At 39.0% G+C, this 20,888-nt stretch overlaps 1 protein-coding gene and 1 long non-coding RNA gene across 2 annotated transcripts in view; one reads left to right on the forward strand and one right to left on the reverse strand.

The window, feature by feature from the left end:
- The window catches only part of ATP10D (ATPase phospholipid transporting 10D (putative)), a 42,175-nt gene that overhangs the window by 15,859 nt on the left and 5,428 nt on the right, over positions 1-20,888 (forward strand). The window contains 15 exon segments of the mRNA XM_014261070.2: positions 974-1,080; positions 3,270-3,401; positions 4,249-4,376; positions 4,521-4,773; positions 8,560-8,795; positions 9,463-9,651; positions 11,630-12,245; positions 12,405-12,511; positions 13,389-13,515; positions 14,678-14,862; positions 16,015-16,324; positions 16,883-16,959; positions 17,474-17,599; positions 17,983-18,183; positions 20,753-20,833. Coding sequence (XP_014116545.2) covers positions 974-1,080; positions 3,270-3,401; positions 4,249-4,376; positions 4,521-4,773; positions 8,560-8,795; positions 9,463-9,651; positions 11,630-12,245; positions 12,405-12,511; positions 13,389-13,515; positions 14,678-14,862; positions 16,015-16,324; positions 16,883-16,959; positions 17,474-17,599; positions 17,983-18,183; positions 20,753-20,833 — 2,875 coding nt within the window.
- On the reverse strand, positions 1,747-2,800 carry LOC148184130 (uncharacterized). Its single transcript, XR_015772729.1, has 2 exons — positions 2,472-2,800; positions 1,747-2,181 (listed from the first exon to the last, which is right to left on the reverse strand). It is a non-coding gene; the product is annotated as an uncharacterized LOC148184130 (long non-coding RNA).

The raw sequence follows: 20,888 nt of genomic DNA on the forward strand, positions 1-20,888 counted from the left end.
GCTTTTTATTTTGTATTAAATATTTTCAACATCTTAGGCTGTTTTGCAAATGTATATTTCATACTTGAAATAGCCGTTTTAAACCTGCTCTTCATAACATATGGTAACTACAGTATTTGGTCTGGACCATGGCCTGACTGGGCAAGCTTCTTAGAACTTGGAAGGACTGACTTCCTTTCCTACTCTGATTTGTTTTGTGTAACCTTCAGTCAGTTGGTATAAATCCTTTTGACCAGTGTGCCTGTGTCTTTTCTTCAGGCTGCGTTTATGTTAGGGGGTTTCCTTCATGTTTAGGGTTGGAAGGGGTCTTAAGGGACTAGATGAGCTTTAAGGTCCCTTCCAACCCCAGCCATTCTATGATTCTGTGATTCTTACAGGTTTATGAGTTTCTATAGATAATAAGAAAGCAAAATACTGTTTTATGGAGTGACCTGTTTTCAGGTTTTGATATTTAGAATGTCTGTATTCTTCGCTTTGCACACTGATACATTAGATACATGAGAATAAAAACAAATACATATAAATCTTAGTGTCTGTGGAACCACCTTGTCAAGGAGTGGGCCTAGCTGCACTGAAAGTATACTACAGGAGTGATGGTGCTCACAGTATATTTTGGATGAGATTTTATATTTTTTTCAAATATTTTCTGATGCTGATAATCTGGATAGGATAGGGCTTCAGATTTCCAGTATTTGTCTCAGGTCTCTTTTCAGTAGTGTTGCCTACTTCTCATATGCCAGATGGCAAATGCTAGGCTTTTAAATGCAAAAGAAATTGTAATGCAGTGCTTACATGCCCTGATTTTCAAGGGTGATTGATTTCATTCCATTCATTTGGAAAGTCCAATCAGAGATGTCAGGATGGCAGTCAGTGACTTGCAACTTCTTCGGGAAATTGCTTCCTAATTGTTTTGCAAAACCTGATTGGTAATTGTTGGAGTCCTACAGCTGACAGAATGTGCTTTTTATTGCAGTGAGCATTCAAACATGGATCGAGTGGGTCTCAGCAAGGAAAACTTACTGCTCCGAGGATGCACAGTAAGAAACACAGAAGCTGTGGTAGGCATAGTGGTATATGCAGGTTAGTGAACCACCCTGGCTTTCACAGACTGCCTTGCAGACAAGAAGTTGTGTGCCCTAAGAAGTAGTATTGTACAAAGGGGAATTGGGAGAGTAAAAGCTTGGATGCAGCAGAAGGCAGCTGCAGCTAGAAATGTTAATGCCTCTCTAGGTTAAGTTTGTTTCTGTTTTAACGGTAAAAAACTGGTAACCCTGATTATTTCTGGAAGGGTGGATCTGTTGTGTGTGAACAGGTCCTCCTCCTGAATTGTTAGTTGCAGTAGTAAACTGAGATTTTGATATGGACATGGAAATGCATGACTTGCTTAGGACTTTTATCTTAACCAAAATTGAAGCTAGTGCTGTTCTAGTTCTGTTCTACAATTTGTAGAAAGGACAGAGGTTTTTTACACCAATCAGCATAATGTATCCAGCCAGATACTTGTAACACAGGTACAGGATTTTGTAGAAAATATTCAAAATCATATGGAAGGGTCAAGAATGATGTTGCTTGTATAGGAAAGAGTATTAGTGACAGTTAATGTAAGTGTAGTGGCTTAGATTTGCCAATTTTAGTTTCCTAGTCAATGCTCCAAATAATGCGGTGGGTTTTAGCGCTGGCTAAAATCACTAGTGCACTTAGTCATTTCTTGCTGTGAGATAGGATTAGGAGAAGGGAAAAACAGGCTTAAAAGGTATGAAGAAACTTTATTAACAGGACTACAAGAATAAGAAGCATCAGAATAAAACTTCCAGAACACCTTTCCTCCCCCTGCCCAACTTTTTCTTTTCTCAACTGACAACATAGAGACAAAACTTGGGGTGTTAAAGCAGTACCAACTATACAGTAGTCTTTCATCAGTTTTTGCAGGGAGAGTTTTCTCTTGTCATGCCATGGAGACTTCTCCACAAGAAACAGTTCTCTTGTGGCTTTTCATTTCCACAAATAGCAGCCGCCTGGACAAAAAGTGAAATTCCTCCCATTTTCACAGCCCTCCTAGAGGTGTGTCCATAGGCCACAAACTCATGGGGTATTATTTTCAGGATGTGAGTTGCTCAAAGGCAGAAGTTTTCATTTGTTTCTGTGATCCTCTCTGGGAACAGAGGTTTTCTTCTTCTCTCCCTGGGGGAAAAGGGACTTCATTGTTTTCATCTCTCTCTCTCTCTCTCTGTTCAAGCTTCTCATGGGATCACAGCTACTCCAACATCTGCTTGGCTTCATCAGTGGATACCTCTGCTCAGATCTACAGTTTGAACGCTTCATTCCCCCCCCCCTCCACTCTCTCATGAATTAAAGGAAATATTTCAATGAATCATTGCCTGTCTCTATGGCCCTACCAAAAGAATATTTCAGCCCCGTTAGGCATCTCCTCATTCTCCTTCCATCTGAGGCTTGACTCTTTCTTTACTGACCTTGGTGTTTTCATGTTGTCTTTCTACGTGTCGTCACTCTTTTTCTCTCCCTGGAGAGAGGAACAAGGTCTGCAGGTCTCATCTGTGTAGTGAAAGGGTTAATATCTCGCCTAGTGGCTGAAGCAGTCACTGGATCCAGCAGGTGTTGGATTTCAGGCCACGCTGGGCACCTCCCTCCGCCCACAGCAGCTGGAGGCTGGGGAGGGGGGGTTTAGTGTTGGGGAGCAGCCATGGCCAGACCCAGCCTGGGTCCCGCAGCCCCCATCCCCTGCCGGGGAGGCGCTGGGGTCCGGCCCGGCCTCCCCCACGCCGCACCAGAGCTCAGTTACCTTCTGAGGCCGGAAGCTCAAGAGAGGGAATTCCCGGGTTTGTTGTTTTTAAAATGTGGATCTCACACAGGCGGAGCTAATTTCTAAATGGTGCAAAATGTTGTCAGTTTTCAGAACTAGCCACCTATTGGCCTGTCCCAGGCACAGAGGAAGCTCCCAGCAGCTTCTCTCAAAGAAATCACTTCTGTGGGTGGTTTCTTAATTCTTTCCCCAAATGTCAATCAATGTGAAACCACCACATTACACTAATAAAAGTTAACATATACATGACAGATTTTGATTTAACTTGTTCAGTTTTCTTTCACACAGAAGTCATGTATTGTAGGAGAATCTAATTTGCTCATATTTATAATGGCTGTTCAAATATTAGTTAATGGAAATATTCTGTTTCCCAAAGCTTTAGAAATATAAAGCACTTGAAGTTGTGATACCTGTTATTAGAGAATTTCAACCTCCTTTTTGGTTGCAGGTCACGAAACCAAAGCTATGCTGAATAACAGCGGCCCTCATTACAAGCGCAGTAAATTGGAAAGAAAAGTGAACACTGATATTCTTTGGTGTGTTCTGCTTCTACTTTTGATGTGTTTAACTGGTGCAGTGGGTAAGTGAGAATCACTCAGATTTCTGCTGTTTTCCTCTTTCAGCCTACAGTAGTGTTTTATTTTGGGGCTGATTGACTTTGTGACTGTTCATCCATATGTAATTTCCTGAGAGCTGGGAGGGCTGTGAGGTCTAAGATCATGTTGTTGTGTTTAATCTGGTGTGGTTAAGAAGTGTGTTCCTGATGTGGTTTTGGATCTGGAGCCTTGTTTCTCCATTCATCTTTTTTCTCACTAACTGTTCTGCAAAACTGCTACTTTTCTCTTAGGATTTTTCAGGTAACATGAGATGTGTACACACATTGAGGTGAGAGACCTAGTGTGACCTGAGTTGTACTTACTTGATATTTTAGGGATTGATTAAATGATTAGCTTGAGTTAATCTAAATGGATGAACTTTTCTGAAAGATAATAAACATATTTAAAATAATGTTAAAAATATGTTTTTAAGAACAAAACTTCTTCAGATTGCACTTAAAAATGATGGTATGATGATGTGTTCACTGGTAGGCTAAAACCTGGACAAGCAAGGATAACAAAATTAATTGCCAGAGGGTTTTTTGGAGGGAAAAACTGTGTAGTTAGTATTTCTTTATTTTTGAGATATTATAGATAAGTATAGATATTTTTGAGATTTTGAGATAGTATAGATACTGTTGATAGAATGCATGTAAGGTATTCATGTATGTAACGACACTTGGGATTCCTGTTGGGAAAAAAACCCAAGAGATAAAATTGTAGTTTAAAAGCTTTGAAAGAACTGCAGAGTGTAAGAGCTAAGACAATAACCCTGAGCTGTGATACACTTTACATAAAACTGATTGACTTTATCTTGTCCTTGTTTTCAAGGTCATGGAATTTGGATAAGTAGGTATTCCGAAATACCGTTTTTTAACATCCCCAGGCCAGATGGGAAATCGAGTCCTCCAGTATTAGCAGGCTTCTATATGTTCTGGACGATGATAATTTTATTACAGGTAACTGCTCTGCTTTGAACATGGGTCATATTCTGATTTCATTTGTACCCTTGAAGTAACTCTTCAGCTTCAGCAAAGCTACTTTGTGTTTGTAACTGGCCAAAGACGTTGGTTTTATTTAATCCCTATGTTTTATTTCGATAGGTCTTGATCCCTGTTTCTCTCTATGTTTCAATTGAAATTGTCAAATTGGGACAAATTTATTTAATACAGAATGACATTGATTTTTACCATGAGAAAACAGACTCAACTATTCAGTGTCGAGCACTAAATATTGCTGAAGACCTTGGCCAGATTCAGTATATTTTCTCTGACAAGACTGGAACCCTCACTGAAAATAAGATGGTTTTTCGGAGATGCAGCATTGCAGGACAGGAGTATTGCCATGAGGAAAATGGTAAGACACTAAACCTCTGTTCAGCTGGATCATTTTTCCGACTCACTTGATACCATGAAGAAAATATTCTTTCCTTGTTATGGAAGAAGTCATTCCTACTCTGTTTTATTTCTCTCCATGGAATATTCAGAACCCAAAATATTGGAAAATTGCCTGTCTACTCTTTCTTCCTTTTTTTTCCCTCCAATTAGAGTGCCAATGCTTACCTAGCATTTTAAGGTTTAAACATCCTGTTGTTGACCATCCTAGCAGTCACCTACCACCTTTATGTAGTGTATGTTAAGACTTCACTTTGACATAGTTCTGCTCTTGAGGATATAGTAACCCAAACTAAATACGTGTTTAGCAGTATTAATATATTACTTAACAGAAATTTTAAGGTACAAGTCAGTCAGATGTGTGTCCGTGTGTGTGTTAATGCTGCAAAGGTAAGTATCTTCATGGAAAATAACTGTTGTATTTTTACTTAGATCTTACACAGCTGCTTATTATTAGCCAAAAATTATTAGCCAAGAAGCAGTGTTAATGAATAATTACTGTCTTATTGTCTAGAAGTGTAGGATCTTTCAGTATGTATTTCGTGAGAGCCAACTTGAAGTCTTCTGGGAGCTGGGAGAAGATACAGCTCCAGACACAAGAGAAGATTGGGCAGTGATATGAATAATTTAATTAGCCATTTTATTAATTAGATAAAACCACAAAGTATTTATTACAGTTACCATGTATATGTTCTAGTACCTGCAGATGTTTGCTCTTTTGCTGGTGAACAGTATTCCATATGAAATCAGAGGTGAGGTGCTGATGATGGATGGACATGTGAGGCACAGCTGTATAATAAACCCTCTTTGTGGTTTTGATGGCTGCCAGATAGAACTGCTCACAACTACAAGCAAAAGGCACACCCTGCTGGCCACAGCAATGAATCAATTCAGCCCTTCTTTTGTTGTGTCACAGGACGAGATTTTACAAACATATTTTACAGCAATTTCTGCACATGTTTTGGAAATGTTATGTTGAGGGTTCCCAGATGCTTCTTTGGCTTTGCATAATTGTACTGGAGAGGATGACAACAGCAAAATGAGAAAAAATGTTTGTAAGTTTTGAACTTGATGAATGAGCAGCTTAAATAAAAAGCACATATTTTCAGAGCATTTCCTAAAGCAAGGAAAACTTTAAGAAAGAAACCGAAGAGTATTGTGACTGATGCAGCTGTGGCTGATTCAGGTCTCAGTGTGCAGGCAAAGTATGCCTCCACTACTAGCTTCTGCTAATAGTTCACATAAAGTTGTCTTCCAAAATTTAGTGTGTTAACTATGTACATAATTACTTCCTCCTGTGCCCTGTCTTTTCCCTGGAGGGTAAACATGCATTTCTTCCTAACAAATTAGAAATTATATGAGCCCTGAAAATCTGTTCGAAAAACATTGGAGGTCCTGCTTTTTAGCCCTGGTTTATATTTGTGTAGATGCAGAGTGGCTGTTTGCAAGGCTCCTGCTACATATGGTAGGAGTTGCAGTGCAACACAGTACAGTCTTTTGCATAGAAGCTGCCTAATCTGAACATACATTTGTGTTTATATCTGTATTTCCCAGGGTAAAGGGATGCCTGTGATCAGTATAATCCTCCACAGAGATGCTTTCAGGCGGTGCTCTGTCTAAAGTGATGTGTGCTTCTTGGACCGTGGCAGTAGAACAGTGTGGTGTTATGGGAGATGCCACATGTTACTTCAGACAGGGCATGCAGCTTCTCACCAGGCTGGAAGCATAACAAAATGGGCATGTGTTGTCCAAACCTGCCTCTACTAACACATAATAGGTCATTGGTGCTGCTTTCTGGTAAAAAGGTATCAACGCCTCATGGGATTTTGCATTTGTTAGTTGTGGAGTGTTGCGCTGTGTTAAGAGCAGCAAAGTGATGACACAGACTCCCTAGCTTTGCTTGCAAAAGAGAGCAAGTTTTATTCTTCCCAGTCTTCTTTTATAGACAGTTCTGAGCAGATCCAAAAAGGTAAAACTCTCATTGGTCGTGAAACCAATACATAACCATCATTGGACAGTTAGGAACAACACCCCCTGACCTTTCTTACAAGTAAATAACAACGCAACAAACAACACCTGCAAAGGTTGTTTTACTTCTCTGTTTGGATTCCTCCTTATGATTTCTCAGGCCAGAGTGAGAAAGTTGCGTGACTTAATTTCACACAGGCTCAAGTTAATGCCTGAAACCTAAAAATCTCTTATTTGACAACTGTTAGTTCCTACAGTGGAGAGCCACAGTCTGTTATGTTCCCACATACCTGTTTTTTAGAGGAGCTATGTTACTAATTTCATGTTGATATCAGGAAGATGGCCTGCCAAGGAAGGTGTAAGCTCTGATCTCTGTTTCCTTGGACTCATCAGAATAGCAGGATGGGGGACAGGATTCTTTCATTTGTGTTGCAGAAAGAGAAGACAGTAGAAAATACAGGAATCACAAATTGCATAATAGACCTATTTCCATCTCAATTAGAGCAACAGACCTGGGGACTGACCTGTGGATAGATTTTCTGTTTGCATAAAACAGAATGATACCCCGCTTCTCACTTCTTTCCTGTACAGTTAGTACCACCTGAAATAAAGAAATAGGGAATTAGTGGTGTTGCTGGACATGTCTGCAATGTATGCTAATGTTGGTTTTTTGGTAGGATGTCATTGTTTGTATTCAAATTGTAATGAAATAAATAGGCAACACACAGCTCTCAGAGCAGTTTTTCCATGGGTTTTAGGCACTGAAGTGCTAGTGCATACTCATGGAATGCTGTTTTCACAGTGAGAGGTAAAACTTGAAAGCTGAATAGTGTACATAGTTCCAGTGCTTTCCAGAGATTCAAGTTCTGGCATGTGGTCAAACACTCTCAGAACATGAGTGCAAACACTTGGATACATTCTTAATCAAGCACATGATAGCATAGGAGTGTTTCCATTTTCTACAGAGGTTCTTTACACCATTGATTTGTGGGGAGGAGCAGAACTGCATTTACATCTCTAGCACAAAGGTGTTAACACATGTCCAAAGTTCGATTGTTGAAACTTGCTTTTCAATTAAAACCTCAGAAAACATGTATCTTTTTGTGAGGGAGTGTCCATTACTGAAACAATAAACACCATTTGAATGAGTTTCTGCTAGCCGCTGTATTTATGAAACCCCTGACATACAATCCTGATCCATTATAATATAATGGCTATAAAACTCATCAGAAAGTCTGGTCCCATTTTTCTTGCTTAAAGCAGAATTGTTGCTAATATTCTTTATGAAATTATTTATTTTATTTCTTCAGGACCTCCAGTAAAGTTCTATTCACTGCTTTCTTAGGCATTCCATTCTGATATGTTCCATTGACAAGGTTTTGTTGATACCTAGCTTGAGTCCATCTTGCCACAATATGGAACCATTGTCTTCTGATAACCACAGTGTTCACAGAAAACATCCTATTTCCTATCTCTGTGCAATTTCTCTTCGCTTGAACAGGCATTTGACTCCCATCAATGTGCCCTTCTGAAGGTTGTGTAACTCCAGCTTATTTTACTGTAACCGTGTGGCTCACGTTATGTAGAACTCCGATCATTCTTGTTCCCTCTTCTGCATTCAATGCAGTAGAATATTGCTCAAACAGGAAGACAGGGTGGTGGCTTGTTACAGGTTTAATTTTTCATAACTGGTGTATTATTCTGAACTGTGTAACTAATTTGTGTTTTGGACATGTTTCTTTTTGCACATGGAACAATAATTTTGTTTCCTTTTCCTTAGCAAAGAGGTTGGAATCCTATCAAGAGATTGATTCAGAGGATGAGGATGCAGCTGGTTGTCAGTGTGGCTCTTCAACCCCTACATCAAAATGTCAGAGGCACAACTGCAGAGCTGTGTGTGAACCTTTGAACAGAAAGTCTTTGAATCAGTTCTCTGGTAGTTACTTTGCATTCAAAAAGCAAGATGAAGCAAGTGATACTCGCCACTCAGGAGACATGGCTTTCAGCAGTCCTATTGTAAGTAGAAGCTGTTGGGTTTGATGCTAAATTTCTGAATTAACACATGAGAGTATCTCTTTTTACTCCCATTTGATCAGATTGGTTGTCATTTAAGAAATCCTTTCTCACTTCCACCAAAATCAGAGGTCTCATGATGGCTTGGTTGTGTGCTACTTACAACTGACACTGCAGACACATGTTGGTTCATGAAGGTGTATACTTTGACTCTTGCTGCTCTGCATCCATGACCACTTCAAATGAAATTACCAACTTAATCTTAATTTGTTTGGTTTTGGTTTTTTATTTTAAGATGTTTCTAGCATTTTCTTTTGTTTTTAATAGGAAATATCTATATGCCCAATACTTACTTGAGGCTACAAGAGGAAAAATCTCTGCTTCTGTACCTGAAGGTGTCTAAATATAAAACATCATATTTAATCTCTGTTGAAGTGTCTAAGGCTATGGACTAAGCCTTTAGTGTTTACCTCTTTGGGCAGGAAGTTTGCTATTTTCAGTGGAATAGCACAAGGTAGTGAAGATGCTAGTGTTCCTCTGTTTCCTGGTATAACCAACTCAGCACAGGAGGAAAGTTTTATGAGCTTCTACACTTAAATCATCTGTAACTGTTTAACCTCCAGAGACTAAGTTTATAACCTGATGGGCAGTTTTGTTCATTTCTTAATAGGAAACAGATATTGTACCAGACACACAGCTGTTGGAGAAGTTCAGTCAAATTTCTTTTCATTCCTATCAACAATCAGAAGAAGCTAGCAGCAAGTTATCTTTGGAGACAATGTATATCACTGACTTCTTTCTTGCTCTGGCAATCTGTAATACTGTTGTAGTTTCAGGCCCCAATCAGCCACGTCAGAAGGTAAGAAGGCTTTGCTTTTGGCTATTTGGCCATATTTGCAAGTAGCTGATCTACTTTTGGTTCAGTTACAAAAAGAAAAATACAATTAACTGACATTTTAAAAATTACCCTTTTCACCTTCCTTTTTGCTGGTTTGTCCTATTAGAAAGAGGGGAATTACTGTAAAACTGCGGAATGCAGCGAGTTAATGAATAAAATACTGCTGATAAATTGACTTCAGTCTTTTTGTTTCTGTGACCATTTGTAACTTTTACAAGACATTTGGAGATTAAATTGCAGTTGTAATTTTTTCCATATTCTAGTTATGGTTTTTTTAGATATGGGTATAACTTCCTGTAAGAATACGAAAACACTCAGGTTACCTTTACTAATAGGTTATTGTAGGCTGTAAAACAAGAATAATCGCTGAAGATTCACAAAATACTGAAACTGAGAATGCTCTTACCTGCTCCCTGACTATTCAAATAGAGATCCAGCAAAAGTATGGAAGATGACGTTTTGTATGTATATTAGCCTGAAGAAAAATTGCTTTGCGGTATGGCATAAAGTTGTCTCACCACAAATTTGCATTTGCTAGGCTGCCCTGGCTTAGTAGTTTGGAGTGACCACATGTTTTCAGTGCACACAACCTAACTTTTTTTTTTTTTTTTTAAATAGTACTGGGTTTTTTTTTTTCAAATCTTTGGGTTTTTTCTATGTGGGATTTTCATAACCCCACACAACACAGTTTTGACTGTGTTGCAGGATAATTCCAAAGTTCAGCTTAGATTGCTTTCCCTCATTACCCAGTGATTTACATTCGTTGACTTTGTTTTTGGAAAAAAAGAATTAATGACATGTGCACAAGATTTCAGTGTCCATCTAGGTAGTAAACCTACAACCATAGCTGGAGACATTCACAAAACATACCTGTGGGATATGAAGTACCTCCTGTGTATAAATAAGCCTGGTATTTTAATGTGCTTCCAAGCATTCCCAGAAAGTGTAGTAGGCAGCCTAGAGATCCATGTGTGTATGAGGCAGATGAGTTCATAGTCAATAGTTACCTGTTTCTTAAATGGAATGGAAAAAAATATACAGGTGAGAGTCTTGGTTTTTTGAGAATAATATGTCTCCAGGTCACTAGCAGGTAGATTGGGAGGAGCAGTGTGGGAGTTTTCCGAGTTGATGATTGAGGAAGGAACTCAAGGCAATGGAGATTTCAGTGTTGCAGTCTCTGACGAGGCAATAAAAGGATGTTCCTAGTCTCTGTTTCCATGATACTGAATGGAGACACACCTCAAGTTGCTGGAACTGTGTAGGAGCTGAGCCATAGTTTGTCCCTACAGTTTGGTTTTCAGTGGCAGAAGAGAACATGCTTCCTGGTAACTCATTCTTACTTTCTCACCAGCAATGAGAAAGGAAAGTCACCCTTGTATGCCTTATTTTTGTAAGCTGTTACCTCCCTAGCTGTTCTGAGTAACAGGAAGGCAATTATTTTATAGCATTGATCACAGGGGAATTGTCTTTTAACTTAAAACACTAAAAACTGTTGATAAGATGCTCTATGTTTAGCAGTTCTTGTAGCTAGTGTGAGGAGATTGGTTCGTTCTTCAAAAATATTTTGCTAATTCAGAGCAAGGATTAAAGTTTTTAGTTCAATTTGCCACAACTTCTAAAAGTTACAATGTCATACTAACTCTTTTCATTACTGAAAAGTTCTGAAAAGAAGTATTGCATGGAGTCATGAATTAAACGTGAAACACATCCAATTTTCAGACCTGAGGTACTTTCATGGCTTATAGAGGCTGTTTACTGTACTCATATGGTTTCATGTTTGCTTGAGCTGGCCATCTTTAATACAAGCAGTCAAACTCACGGTAAATTTTAAAATACTACTTTCGTTATGAATCATACTTACTTTGTACAGAGTCCTTCCTTAATATAATAAAATAGGAAAAATTTAACATAAATACTTTCTTTGACTATTCTCTTCCAGATGAGACTCTCTTCGCTGAGCAAGATGCCTCTGAAATCACTTGAGGAAATCAGGCAAATGTTCCAGAGGTTTTCAGTTTGGAGACTAAGTTCTTCCCCACTTCCAAGTGTAAAGGAGTCATCATCTGAAAGCCCCAATAGTTCTGTGAGAAAACTGTCTATTTTTAGAATGAAACTGGCTTCACCTACTTTGGATGGAGCTGCTCAAAGGGTTTCTGAACCTCACAATACTGACAGCCCAGTAAATTCTCAAGTGCCTGGAGAACTACATGTAGTGAATGTAGCTGCTGGTGGTGAACCCAACCATGCTGTGTCATCTATTGAATTATCTCCCATACCAAAACTATGTTATGAAGCTGAGAGTCCAGATGAAGCTGCCTTGGTTCACGCTGCTAGGGCTTATAAATGTGTTTTACAGTCTAGAACTCCAGATCAAGTAACTGTGGACTTTGCAGGTCTGGGGTCTTTAACGTTTCAGCTTTTGCATATCGTGCCTTTTGATTCACTGCGGAAAAGGATGTCAGTAGTGGTTCGGCATCCAGTCTCCAACAAAGTGGTGGTGTACACAAAAGGTGCAGACTCAGTCATGATGGATTTGTTGAGAACTGCATCTGAAGGTATCTACAGAACTTGTAATTCTTTGCTTGCCCTTTCCATTCTTTAATAAGTTTTAACATTTTGCTGCTTTAAGAACGTATTTAGACCTTCAAAATTTTCCACTAAATTTAGCCTAACCATGCATAAACCATTTGCTTTCTCTTCTTTTTGTGTGATAGTACATACTAATAATTCTGAAATTGAAGAAAAGATTAAAGAGAGAACTCAGCAGCATTTGGATGACTATGCCAGGAGAGGACTCCGAACTCTGTGTATTGCTAAGAAGGTATTTCTTTTAATATATATTCAGAAGAATGTTTGCAGTCTGTGACCAGCCTCAGCAGTATCACCAGTGGAGCAAACATCACGTCTTCTAAACAGATTCTTCTATTGCCACATTTTGTTTATCCTGATGTTCTTTTAGGAGGAATTTGTAAGAAAACCCAGATCAATTCCTGACTTCTGTTGGATTGCCATTGTTGTCAGTTTAGGATGCCAAGCATCTTAGCATCCTAATTTTAAAATAGGGATTGTCAAATAGCCTGACTTCTTTTTAGGACTCATAAGCAAGTCTCCATGTGCGAATCTTACCCTGGGTGGAATTCTAGACACAGGAAACAGATTAAGTCACACCTGTTTTATTGGGTTTCACAGTTTGCAGTGTTACGAACTGTAGATGAACAACCAAAGTGATAAGTTTTGAGATTCCATTTTAAATTCAAAGCTGCTTGGAAGTAAAATTCCATAGGGATTGAAACAGGCGAGAAGCCTTGTAAAGCTTTGTAAAGAAAAAGCTCTATGCAAAGTGAAAGCACAGGCTGTGTAGCTGTACAGTGGTTCTGTGGCAATATCAGCACTGCAGGTGAGCAGCAGTAGGGAGAGTGCACTGTGCCCATTTCTCTGCCTGCCTTCCATCTAAATGGAAATCTATCAGGCAGCCCCAGGAACCTGCAGGGTCCCAATAAGTAGCCTGGCAAAGTAGTGTAACACTCTGAACATTGTACTAAATCCATAGACATCCTGGAGCATATAAGCAATGCACTGCCAGGGGCTTCACTCGCAGGTTCAGGCTGTGGACAGCAGAAGTAACCACAAGAACACTTTTGATGCACTGTTGAAAACCCAGTATAGATACATGCCATATATTTTCCCTCTCTGTGTAGGTGATGAGCGATGCCGAATATGCAGAGTGGTTAAATCATCGTTTTTTAGCAGAAACCAGCATTGACAATAGGGAGGATCTGCTGCTTGAATCTGCCATGAGACTTGAGACCAAACTAACTCTGCTTGGTAGGTAGAAAATACTGTAACTCTCAAGAAAATGCTTCTGATGTTCGTAATTGGAATTTGCTTGCAGAGAGCTGTGCTAATCTCAATCTGTGTAACACGTAGCTTTCTACAGACTTAGAATTTTTCGTCACTTCTGAGTTTCCATGCATCTCACTGGTAAAGTTTATACTAGTTGTAAAGCACACTGAAGACAGATGGTGCTCTCCTGTTTGTAAAAATCCACTTGGTTGGTTGGGGTTTTCTGCGTGGTTTCTTGTGATGTTTTTTAAATTTTTATTTTATTGTTATTATTTGGTATTTTTCTGTCTTCACTAGAGGTTTTAAATGTCATTATAATAAGCGCATGAAACGATAGTAACAAATCACAGGCCAGTGCAGATATTCAGAGAAACCCCCTTCTGGGCATATTTTCTATCAGCGTTGCATTCATGGCACAGCAGGTGTACTTGGTGCTGTTATAGTAACATGGAGAGAAGAAGTCAGGCATGCTTCTGTAGGAGCCATTCCTCTGAATGTCATTCAGCTGTGCAGAAATGAAACAAAAAATGTTTGCTATAGGTGTGTGGAAGGTAAACTGTAGGCAGTCTGGGATAATCATTTTAGAGAACTGCCCAGCAAATAACATTTGGAAAACAATGTGCAAAGATCTGACTATGGTGGTAAAGGCAGCTCATGCTAGAAGTTGAAGAGACACAGATCCTATTGTGTAAAGGGTACTCCTTTCCTCATTTTGTGTCATCTACTTAGTGCAAATGCCATAAACCTTGATACTAAAAGAATTCTGGGATTACTGGCTTTGGTTTCTGGAGAGAAGGCAGAGCAGTTCTGCAAACTGATTCTTTTTTAAGTATATACAGGTACCCTTTGCCACTAAAGCCAACAGAGAGAAGTCAAGCTGCTTTGGAGACCTGCTGTCTTGCAGGCTCGTGTCTCTGGTCTGACAACAAGAATGGGTTGGCCCTAACATTAAATGGAAGTGAAAATAAGGAGGTTAAATGACTTCATCCTACCAAGGTGCTTGCTTTCAGGAATTTCCAAGCATGTCATGGTAGCATGTCTGTTTTAGGATGTGGGTACAGAGAACCAGCTCATCCTGTGACTCTTGGAGCATTTTGGTTTTGGAAGTACAGCAGCACTAATCTTTCTGTTTGTCTAAATTAAGGTGCCACTGGCATTGAAGATCGCCTGCAGGAGGGTGTTCCAGACACAATACAGGCATTACGGAAAGCTGGAATAAAAGTATGGATGTTGACAGGTGACAAGAGAGAGACAGCTGTCAACATTGCCTATGCTTGTAAACTGCTGGAACCAGAGGACAGAATCTTCACTCTTAAATCACAGAGTAGGGTGAGTAGAAGAGTAGATTTTCTTCTCTGCTGAAAAATTCAATAAGGCTATTCCACAGGACATACAGAAAAGCAAATGTTGTTTGCTTGAGAAACCAAAGAACATTTGCTTTTCTGTATTGTTCTTCCTAGTGGATAAAATGAAGTCCTTTCTATGTATGTAACAACTGTTTCTTTCTATACAGTCCCTACATTGTGATTAATTATTTTAATTTAATAGACTTCTTAATTTCTCTCTGTGGTAAGCTAAGGAGTTGACATGGCCTCAGATTTTCAGGATTGTTCTAAGACCTTTAATTTTTCTTTTCTTTCTCTGCTTGTATGTATCTTAAGAAATACAGTTTGTATATGCCATAAAAGGTAGTGTGATAAGAAGTAACTGTGGGTAAAATAAAATGAAAAAAGAAAGGATTTTTAGTCCAGTTATGTTTGAGGAAACCTTGGAGTTTGATTTGTGCCAACACTTTTCCTTTTACTCTGCTGGGAAATTAGCGTCTTACTTGACAGTGAGAACTATGCCCCTTTTGCAGAAGTGCTTTTTCTCCCTGTACCTGGGTGTAGAAATAAAAACCAGGATTTGATACTGTTGCATTTCAAAGTAAATGGATGAGAAGATTTAGGATTTATTTTCTTCTGTGTTGCATGTGCTTTACGTATATTGATCCCACAAACTTTTTGAGCGTCTTACATTGAATCTGATGAGGTAAAACATTCCACAAGGCCAGTTCTTCAGTAATTCGTAGCAGCTCACCTGTAGTGTGATATGAAGTGCACTTTTGACTTTTCATGCCAGACAAAGAAACACAGAGAGCAAAAGTTTTCTATCAAAGCTGTATATTACAGAATCCTTAATGGTTGCTTTTCCTGCAAAGTCTGTGGAGGTTTTCTGGCCTGCTTAGGTTTTTCTCTCTTCTCTTAATGCAATACCCAAGCAAATTTGCTTAAGCAAAGTTTATCACAGACTCTTTTATTAACAGCAGTGTGCATCCTTTGTGATTTTAAAGGGGTATTCAGCCTCATGTCTGAGCCTTTCCACATAAATACTATACAAGGACAGCATGTGACCTTTTCCCCATATATATTTTATGAATTTAAAGGGGAGGAAGAGTACAAAACAGTACTTCATAAGATGCCATTCTCTTGTCTTAATTAGGATGCTTGTGCCTTGGTAATGAGCAAAATTCTGGAAGGCATCCCGAAGAATGCTTCTGTCAAAAACAAACCCAATGAGCAACTTGGAAATGTCTCTGCAAGTCCTTCCACCCAAGCTCGAGGGTTCAATGCAGGCCTGGTTATTGAGGGAAGGACTTTAGAGCATGTCCTTCATGACAGCCTACAGAATATTTTCTTGGAACTCACAGAAAAATGTCGGGCTGTAGTCTGTTGCCAAGCCACACCACTGCAGAAGAGTGTCCTGGTCAAACTGGTGCGAAGTAAGCTAAAGGCAATGACATTAGCTGTAGGTGAGTCTTGTGGTTATCCTCCTTTCTCTGAAAAGAAGCCAGTTTATTCTCTTGTATATTAATGTCTGTCACAACATTTATTTTATAAGATAATCCTTTGAATTGTAGTTGTCTCTAACATAAAATGTTTGTCTTTTGAAGTAACAAATTTAGTCCATAAACTTATGTCAGTATAAAACAGTAAGAACAGCATCATACTGTGTTATGTAACATGCAAAGCAGCAAGTGAGAGCATTTTACTTTCCATCACAACCCCACAAAATAAAGAGGCAGAGGGGAGATGACTGGCTGTGATTTAAAGCAACCATGTTTTCTGATGCAGCATGCCAGCTAAATTCTGACAAAGGAATAACTATTATCTGTTCAGAGAACATAGTTCAGTTCAGTCAGGCCTTCACTTACTAATCCTGTTCTTTTTAGGGTTTTTCAGTGTTTGCCATAAAAATGTATTTCTCTTAACTGTCTTCTGTTTGATATTTGTCTTTTCCTGCCACCTCCACAGGTGTCCAATGTGATAGCCAGCAAAGTTAGTTTCGATTTTTCCTCTCTTCTCTGTAGGTGATGGTGCCAATGATGTCAGTATGATCCAGGTGGCTGACACTGGTGTGGGAATATCTGGACAGGAAGGCATGCAGGTAGTGAATCCAAAGATATCCGCAAATTATGTCAGGTTACATTTTAAAATCAGTTCAAAGTGTACTCTGGAGACCCAATAGCTCCACTTTCCGTTCCCTTACATGGGCGAGACTTTGCAGCCTCAGCCTCACACCCAGGCCTCAGCATTCCACCAGGAGTGATTAGAAGCTGAATGCTGTAGGTTAAGCTCCAAACAACAGTTTTCTTCCTGTCAGTGAGCTCCATATTACTCATGTTGTGCAGGGAAATGAGCAGCCTAAGTGTCAGTGTCAGTGATTTCTGTGCACTTGTGCAGAAATAATGATGACAGATATATTGCTGCTTGTGCTCTGCTGGACTGAGCTCTGTGTGTTGTAAAGTCTCGTATGGAAGGGGATTATCTTAGTGAGCATAACCTGGCAAGCAATGTATAAAAAATTACAAAACAAGGATTTCCAACAGTAGGTAAGTTGCTTGGTTGGCACTATCTGAAGCTTATCTTTAACAGTTTTTATCTTTAACTGTGTGTTGCAGGCTGTGATGGCAAGTGACTTTGCAATCTCTCAGTTTAGACACCTCAGGAAGCTGCTGCTTGTCCATGGTCACTGGTGTTATACCAGACTTACCAACATGGTGCTTTACTACTTCTATAAGAATGTGGTATGTAGCTGTTCCATTCTAGGGACATCACAGTTCATGTATTTTTGAGCACTGAAAGGTTTAGTGAGTCTTTATTTTCTTTTTTCTCTTCCTATTGTGAATGGTTTCAAAATGTGTCAAACAATTCAGTTTCCCATTTGCCTGCAGAGACCAGAGGCTCTTATTTCTTGGACTAAATTTCCTTCTCAAAGTCACTGTTTGATTTGATTAAACAGTGGGTTATGGGCATTACTAATATGGTGGTAGCATGACTGTTTCAGCAAGTCATGTCTAATTTTGAAATGTTTCCACAGATTATTTTAACCAAACATAAGACCTACCAGTTTTTCTCTTGTTTTTAAATCTTTTGTCAATGGCTAAAATTTCACCATGTCACTTTTCAGACCTACGTGAACCTCCTGTTTTGGTACCAGTTTTTCTGCGGGTTTTCAGGCACATCAATGACTGACTACTGGATCTTGATTCTTTTCAATCTCCTTTTTACATCAGTGCCACCCATCATTTATGGTGTCTTGGACAAAGATGTATCTGCAGAGATACTCATGGAACTCCCACAGCTTTACACAATGAGCCAGAAATCTGTGGTAGGTTACAGAGTGCTTGGCCTGAAGCAAATTGAAATGGTCATTTGAGCCATTTCTGTCTTTTATATTTCATCTCAGACAAACATTGTTTTAAATTACTTTCTCTATTATGAAGCATCTAGGCCTGTTCAATATGTGCACAAATGAAAATCTTGTTTTTCAGAAGATTTTTTAAGCTCTTTTTCAGTCATAGACCCAATCTTATTAGACATGTGGATGATAAAAGAAATTAAGGACTTCAGGTAAAGCAATATACTAGACAAACATTGTTACCAGCTCGTTTATTGCATTCACTGTGTTTGCTGTTGACATGCTTCCTCAAACTGGGATTTGTTTGAGCAAGATAAGGGCACTCTGTATTTTTGATTTGTCATATAAGGTTCTCAACTGCCAAAGAACCAGAGCATATTATTTTCAAATAATCCTCAAAGAACTTCTGTCAGTCAGGGTACTTTTCACCTTACAGGTATGTTCTGAAATTTGCCTTCCTGCCTGGAAACACTGTACTTCATACCTGGTCTATCAGTAAATTCTGTCCAAACATTTAGCACAGAAACCTGAAGGGAGTGGGGGAGTAGGTTCTAAATGAAATTCTATAAATCAGTGAAGGTTTTCCTGGTTTCTGCTTTGCTTAGTGTCAATTCTAGCATTATTTTAATTTCATACTTCCAAAAATTTAATAATTAAAATAATATCTTTATTATAACAATTGAAGGCAGTGACATACTGAGCCTGAGACAAAATAGGTACGAATGGTCCAGGGAGAGAAAACATAGACAATATGAGTCACTTAAAGCTTAACATTTTCTTTATGATCAGATCCTACAGTATCATTAGAAGGCATTTCTTTACCAAGAGGATGGTCATACACTGGAGCAGCCTTCACAGATGTGTGGTCAATGCCCCGAGTCTGTCAGTGTTGGACAATGCCCTTAATAACATGCCTGAACTTTTGGTCAGACCTGAAGTGGTCAGGCAGTTGGACCAGATAATCCATTCCAACTGAAATATTTTATTTTGTTTTATTCTATTCTAATACTACTAAAAAAAAAAGAGCTACAGTATGTCGTGTACTAGTGTTGTCTCATTTATTATAACCTCGTGGAAGTTTAGGTCTGTTCTAGAAGGAAAAGAAGGTTATACAGTGAACGGACATGTTTTTTTTGCTTGTTTGTGGATTTCTCAGTTTCTTTTTATATACCCTTAAATACTTAATGCTACTTGGTTTGCAGTATTTTTGAAAAGAAAAGTACTCTTGGTACCAATCCAAACCTCTGTAGATTGGCTTGAGCAGGTCTGTGTTTTGTCAGTCAGAGAATTTTGATTCAGTAAATGTTTCAAAGCCTCATGATTTGTTTTGGTCTTCAGGGTATGTACAATATAGTGATCTGAGCTGAGCTGAAGGTTTTGAAGCAACATAATCAGAATTACTGCATTACATCATTTTTTTCTTTGCCTTTTTATTTCCTTATCTTTTGTTAGTGCTTCTGTCTGTTGTCCATCCCATCATTTCTTGCTCTGTGGTTGGAGTTATCATTTCCTTTCTTGCATGGGAGCACTCAGAAATAACCGCTTGCAATTAAATACAGTATAGAAGGAAGAGAAATGCTTTAAAAGATGCAATAAGATGCAATATCACAATATTGCACCATGACATCACAAGTGTACAGCTTTGTATAAACTAAAAAATAATGGAACAGTAAGTGGGATTCATCTTCAGTGTTTAAAGCACTTTTCAGAAAGGCAAATAAGTTTTCCACATCTCCTCCAGACAGCAGTTCAGTTCTTGAAAGGGCTGAATAGCTCTTTGGAAAAACCCATCTCTCCACTAATTGTAGAGGATATCTTGGATGATTAGACTTCTCACCTATGTGTCTCACTTCAGTTGTTGAGGGAATGGGATATAGCTGAGCCAGGGCATAGGCAACTGTGGTTTCCTAGGTGGTTTATCTGTCATAGCAGTGTGCCACTACTGAGGGAGGAAGTCTTATTCCCTTTTCCCTTCTTTTCTTCCTGTTCCCTCTTCATCCATATAGTTAGACTATTTTACCTGTGCATGCTCAGTTACTCCATCAGGTCCTCCCAGGAGCTGGTTTAAAGAGCAATGTGTTATTCCAGCAGAAAAGTGAGTTGATACCTCACATGAGTTAAATTAGCTCACAGAGAAGTCCCATCCGCACAGAGGAGTCAAACAGCACACATAACAAAAAGGGATGGAGGTAGAAGAAGGTAGGACTTGGTATTCAGTGATGGTAAGCTGCAGGGTACTTCCCTGTCCATCAGTCCCTTCCCCTCCTTAGGACTCACTGAGGCTCTGGTACATCTATTCTGATAGGAACAGCTGCAATATCAGAGTTCCCAGAGCTGGCTGCTGATTTAAATAGTAACAGTTAGCTGTACGTGTGGAGGGAGATCTTTGTTCTAATAACTATACACAAAAGATGCCTTTTCCACTTGGAAACTAGCTGGAATTCTGCAGGTAATCTTTCCCCAGATCCAAATTAATAATAGTTAAGGATGTAGCAATTTATTCAATTTGTTTCAATGCCATTTTGTTTTTCTCTTACAGGCTTACTTGCCTTCAACATTCTGGATAACCTTGTTGGATGCTTTTTACCAAAGTCTCATTTGCTTTTTTGTGCCTTACTTTGTAAGTGCTGTCTACAAAATACATTTATACATTTTGACTTACTTAAAACCTAAGC

Source organism: Pseudopodoces humilis, chromosome 6, assembly GCF_049639895.1.
Source record: "Pseudopodoces humilis isolate 2021_Gansu_Grassland_sample_001 chromosome 6, ASM4963989v1, whole genome shotgun sequence".
NCBI classification, from domain to species: Eukaryota; Metazoa; Chordata; class Aves; order Passeriformes; family Paridae; genus Pseudopodoces; species Pseudopodoces humilis.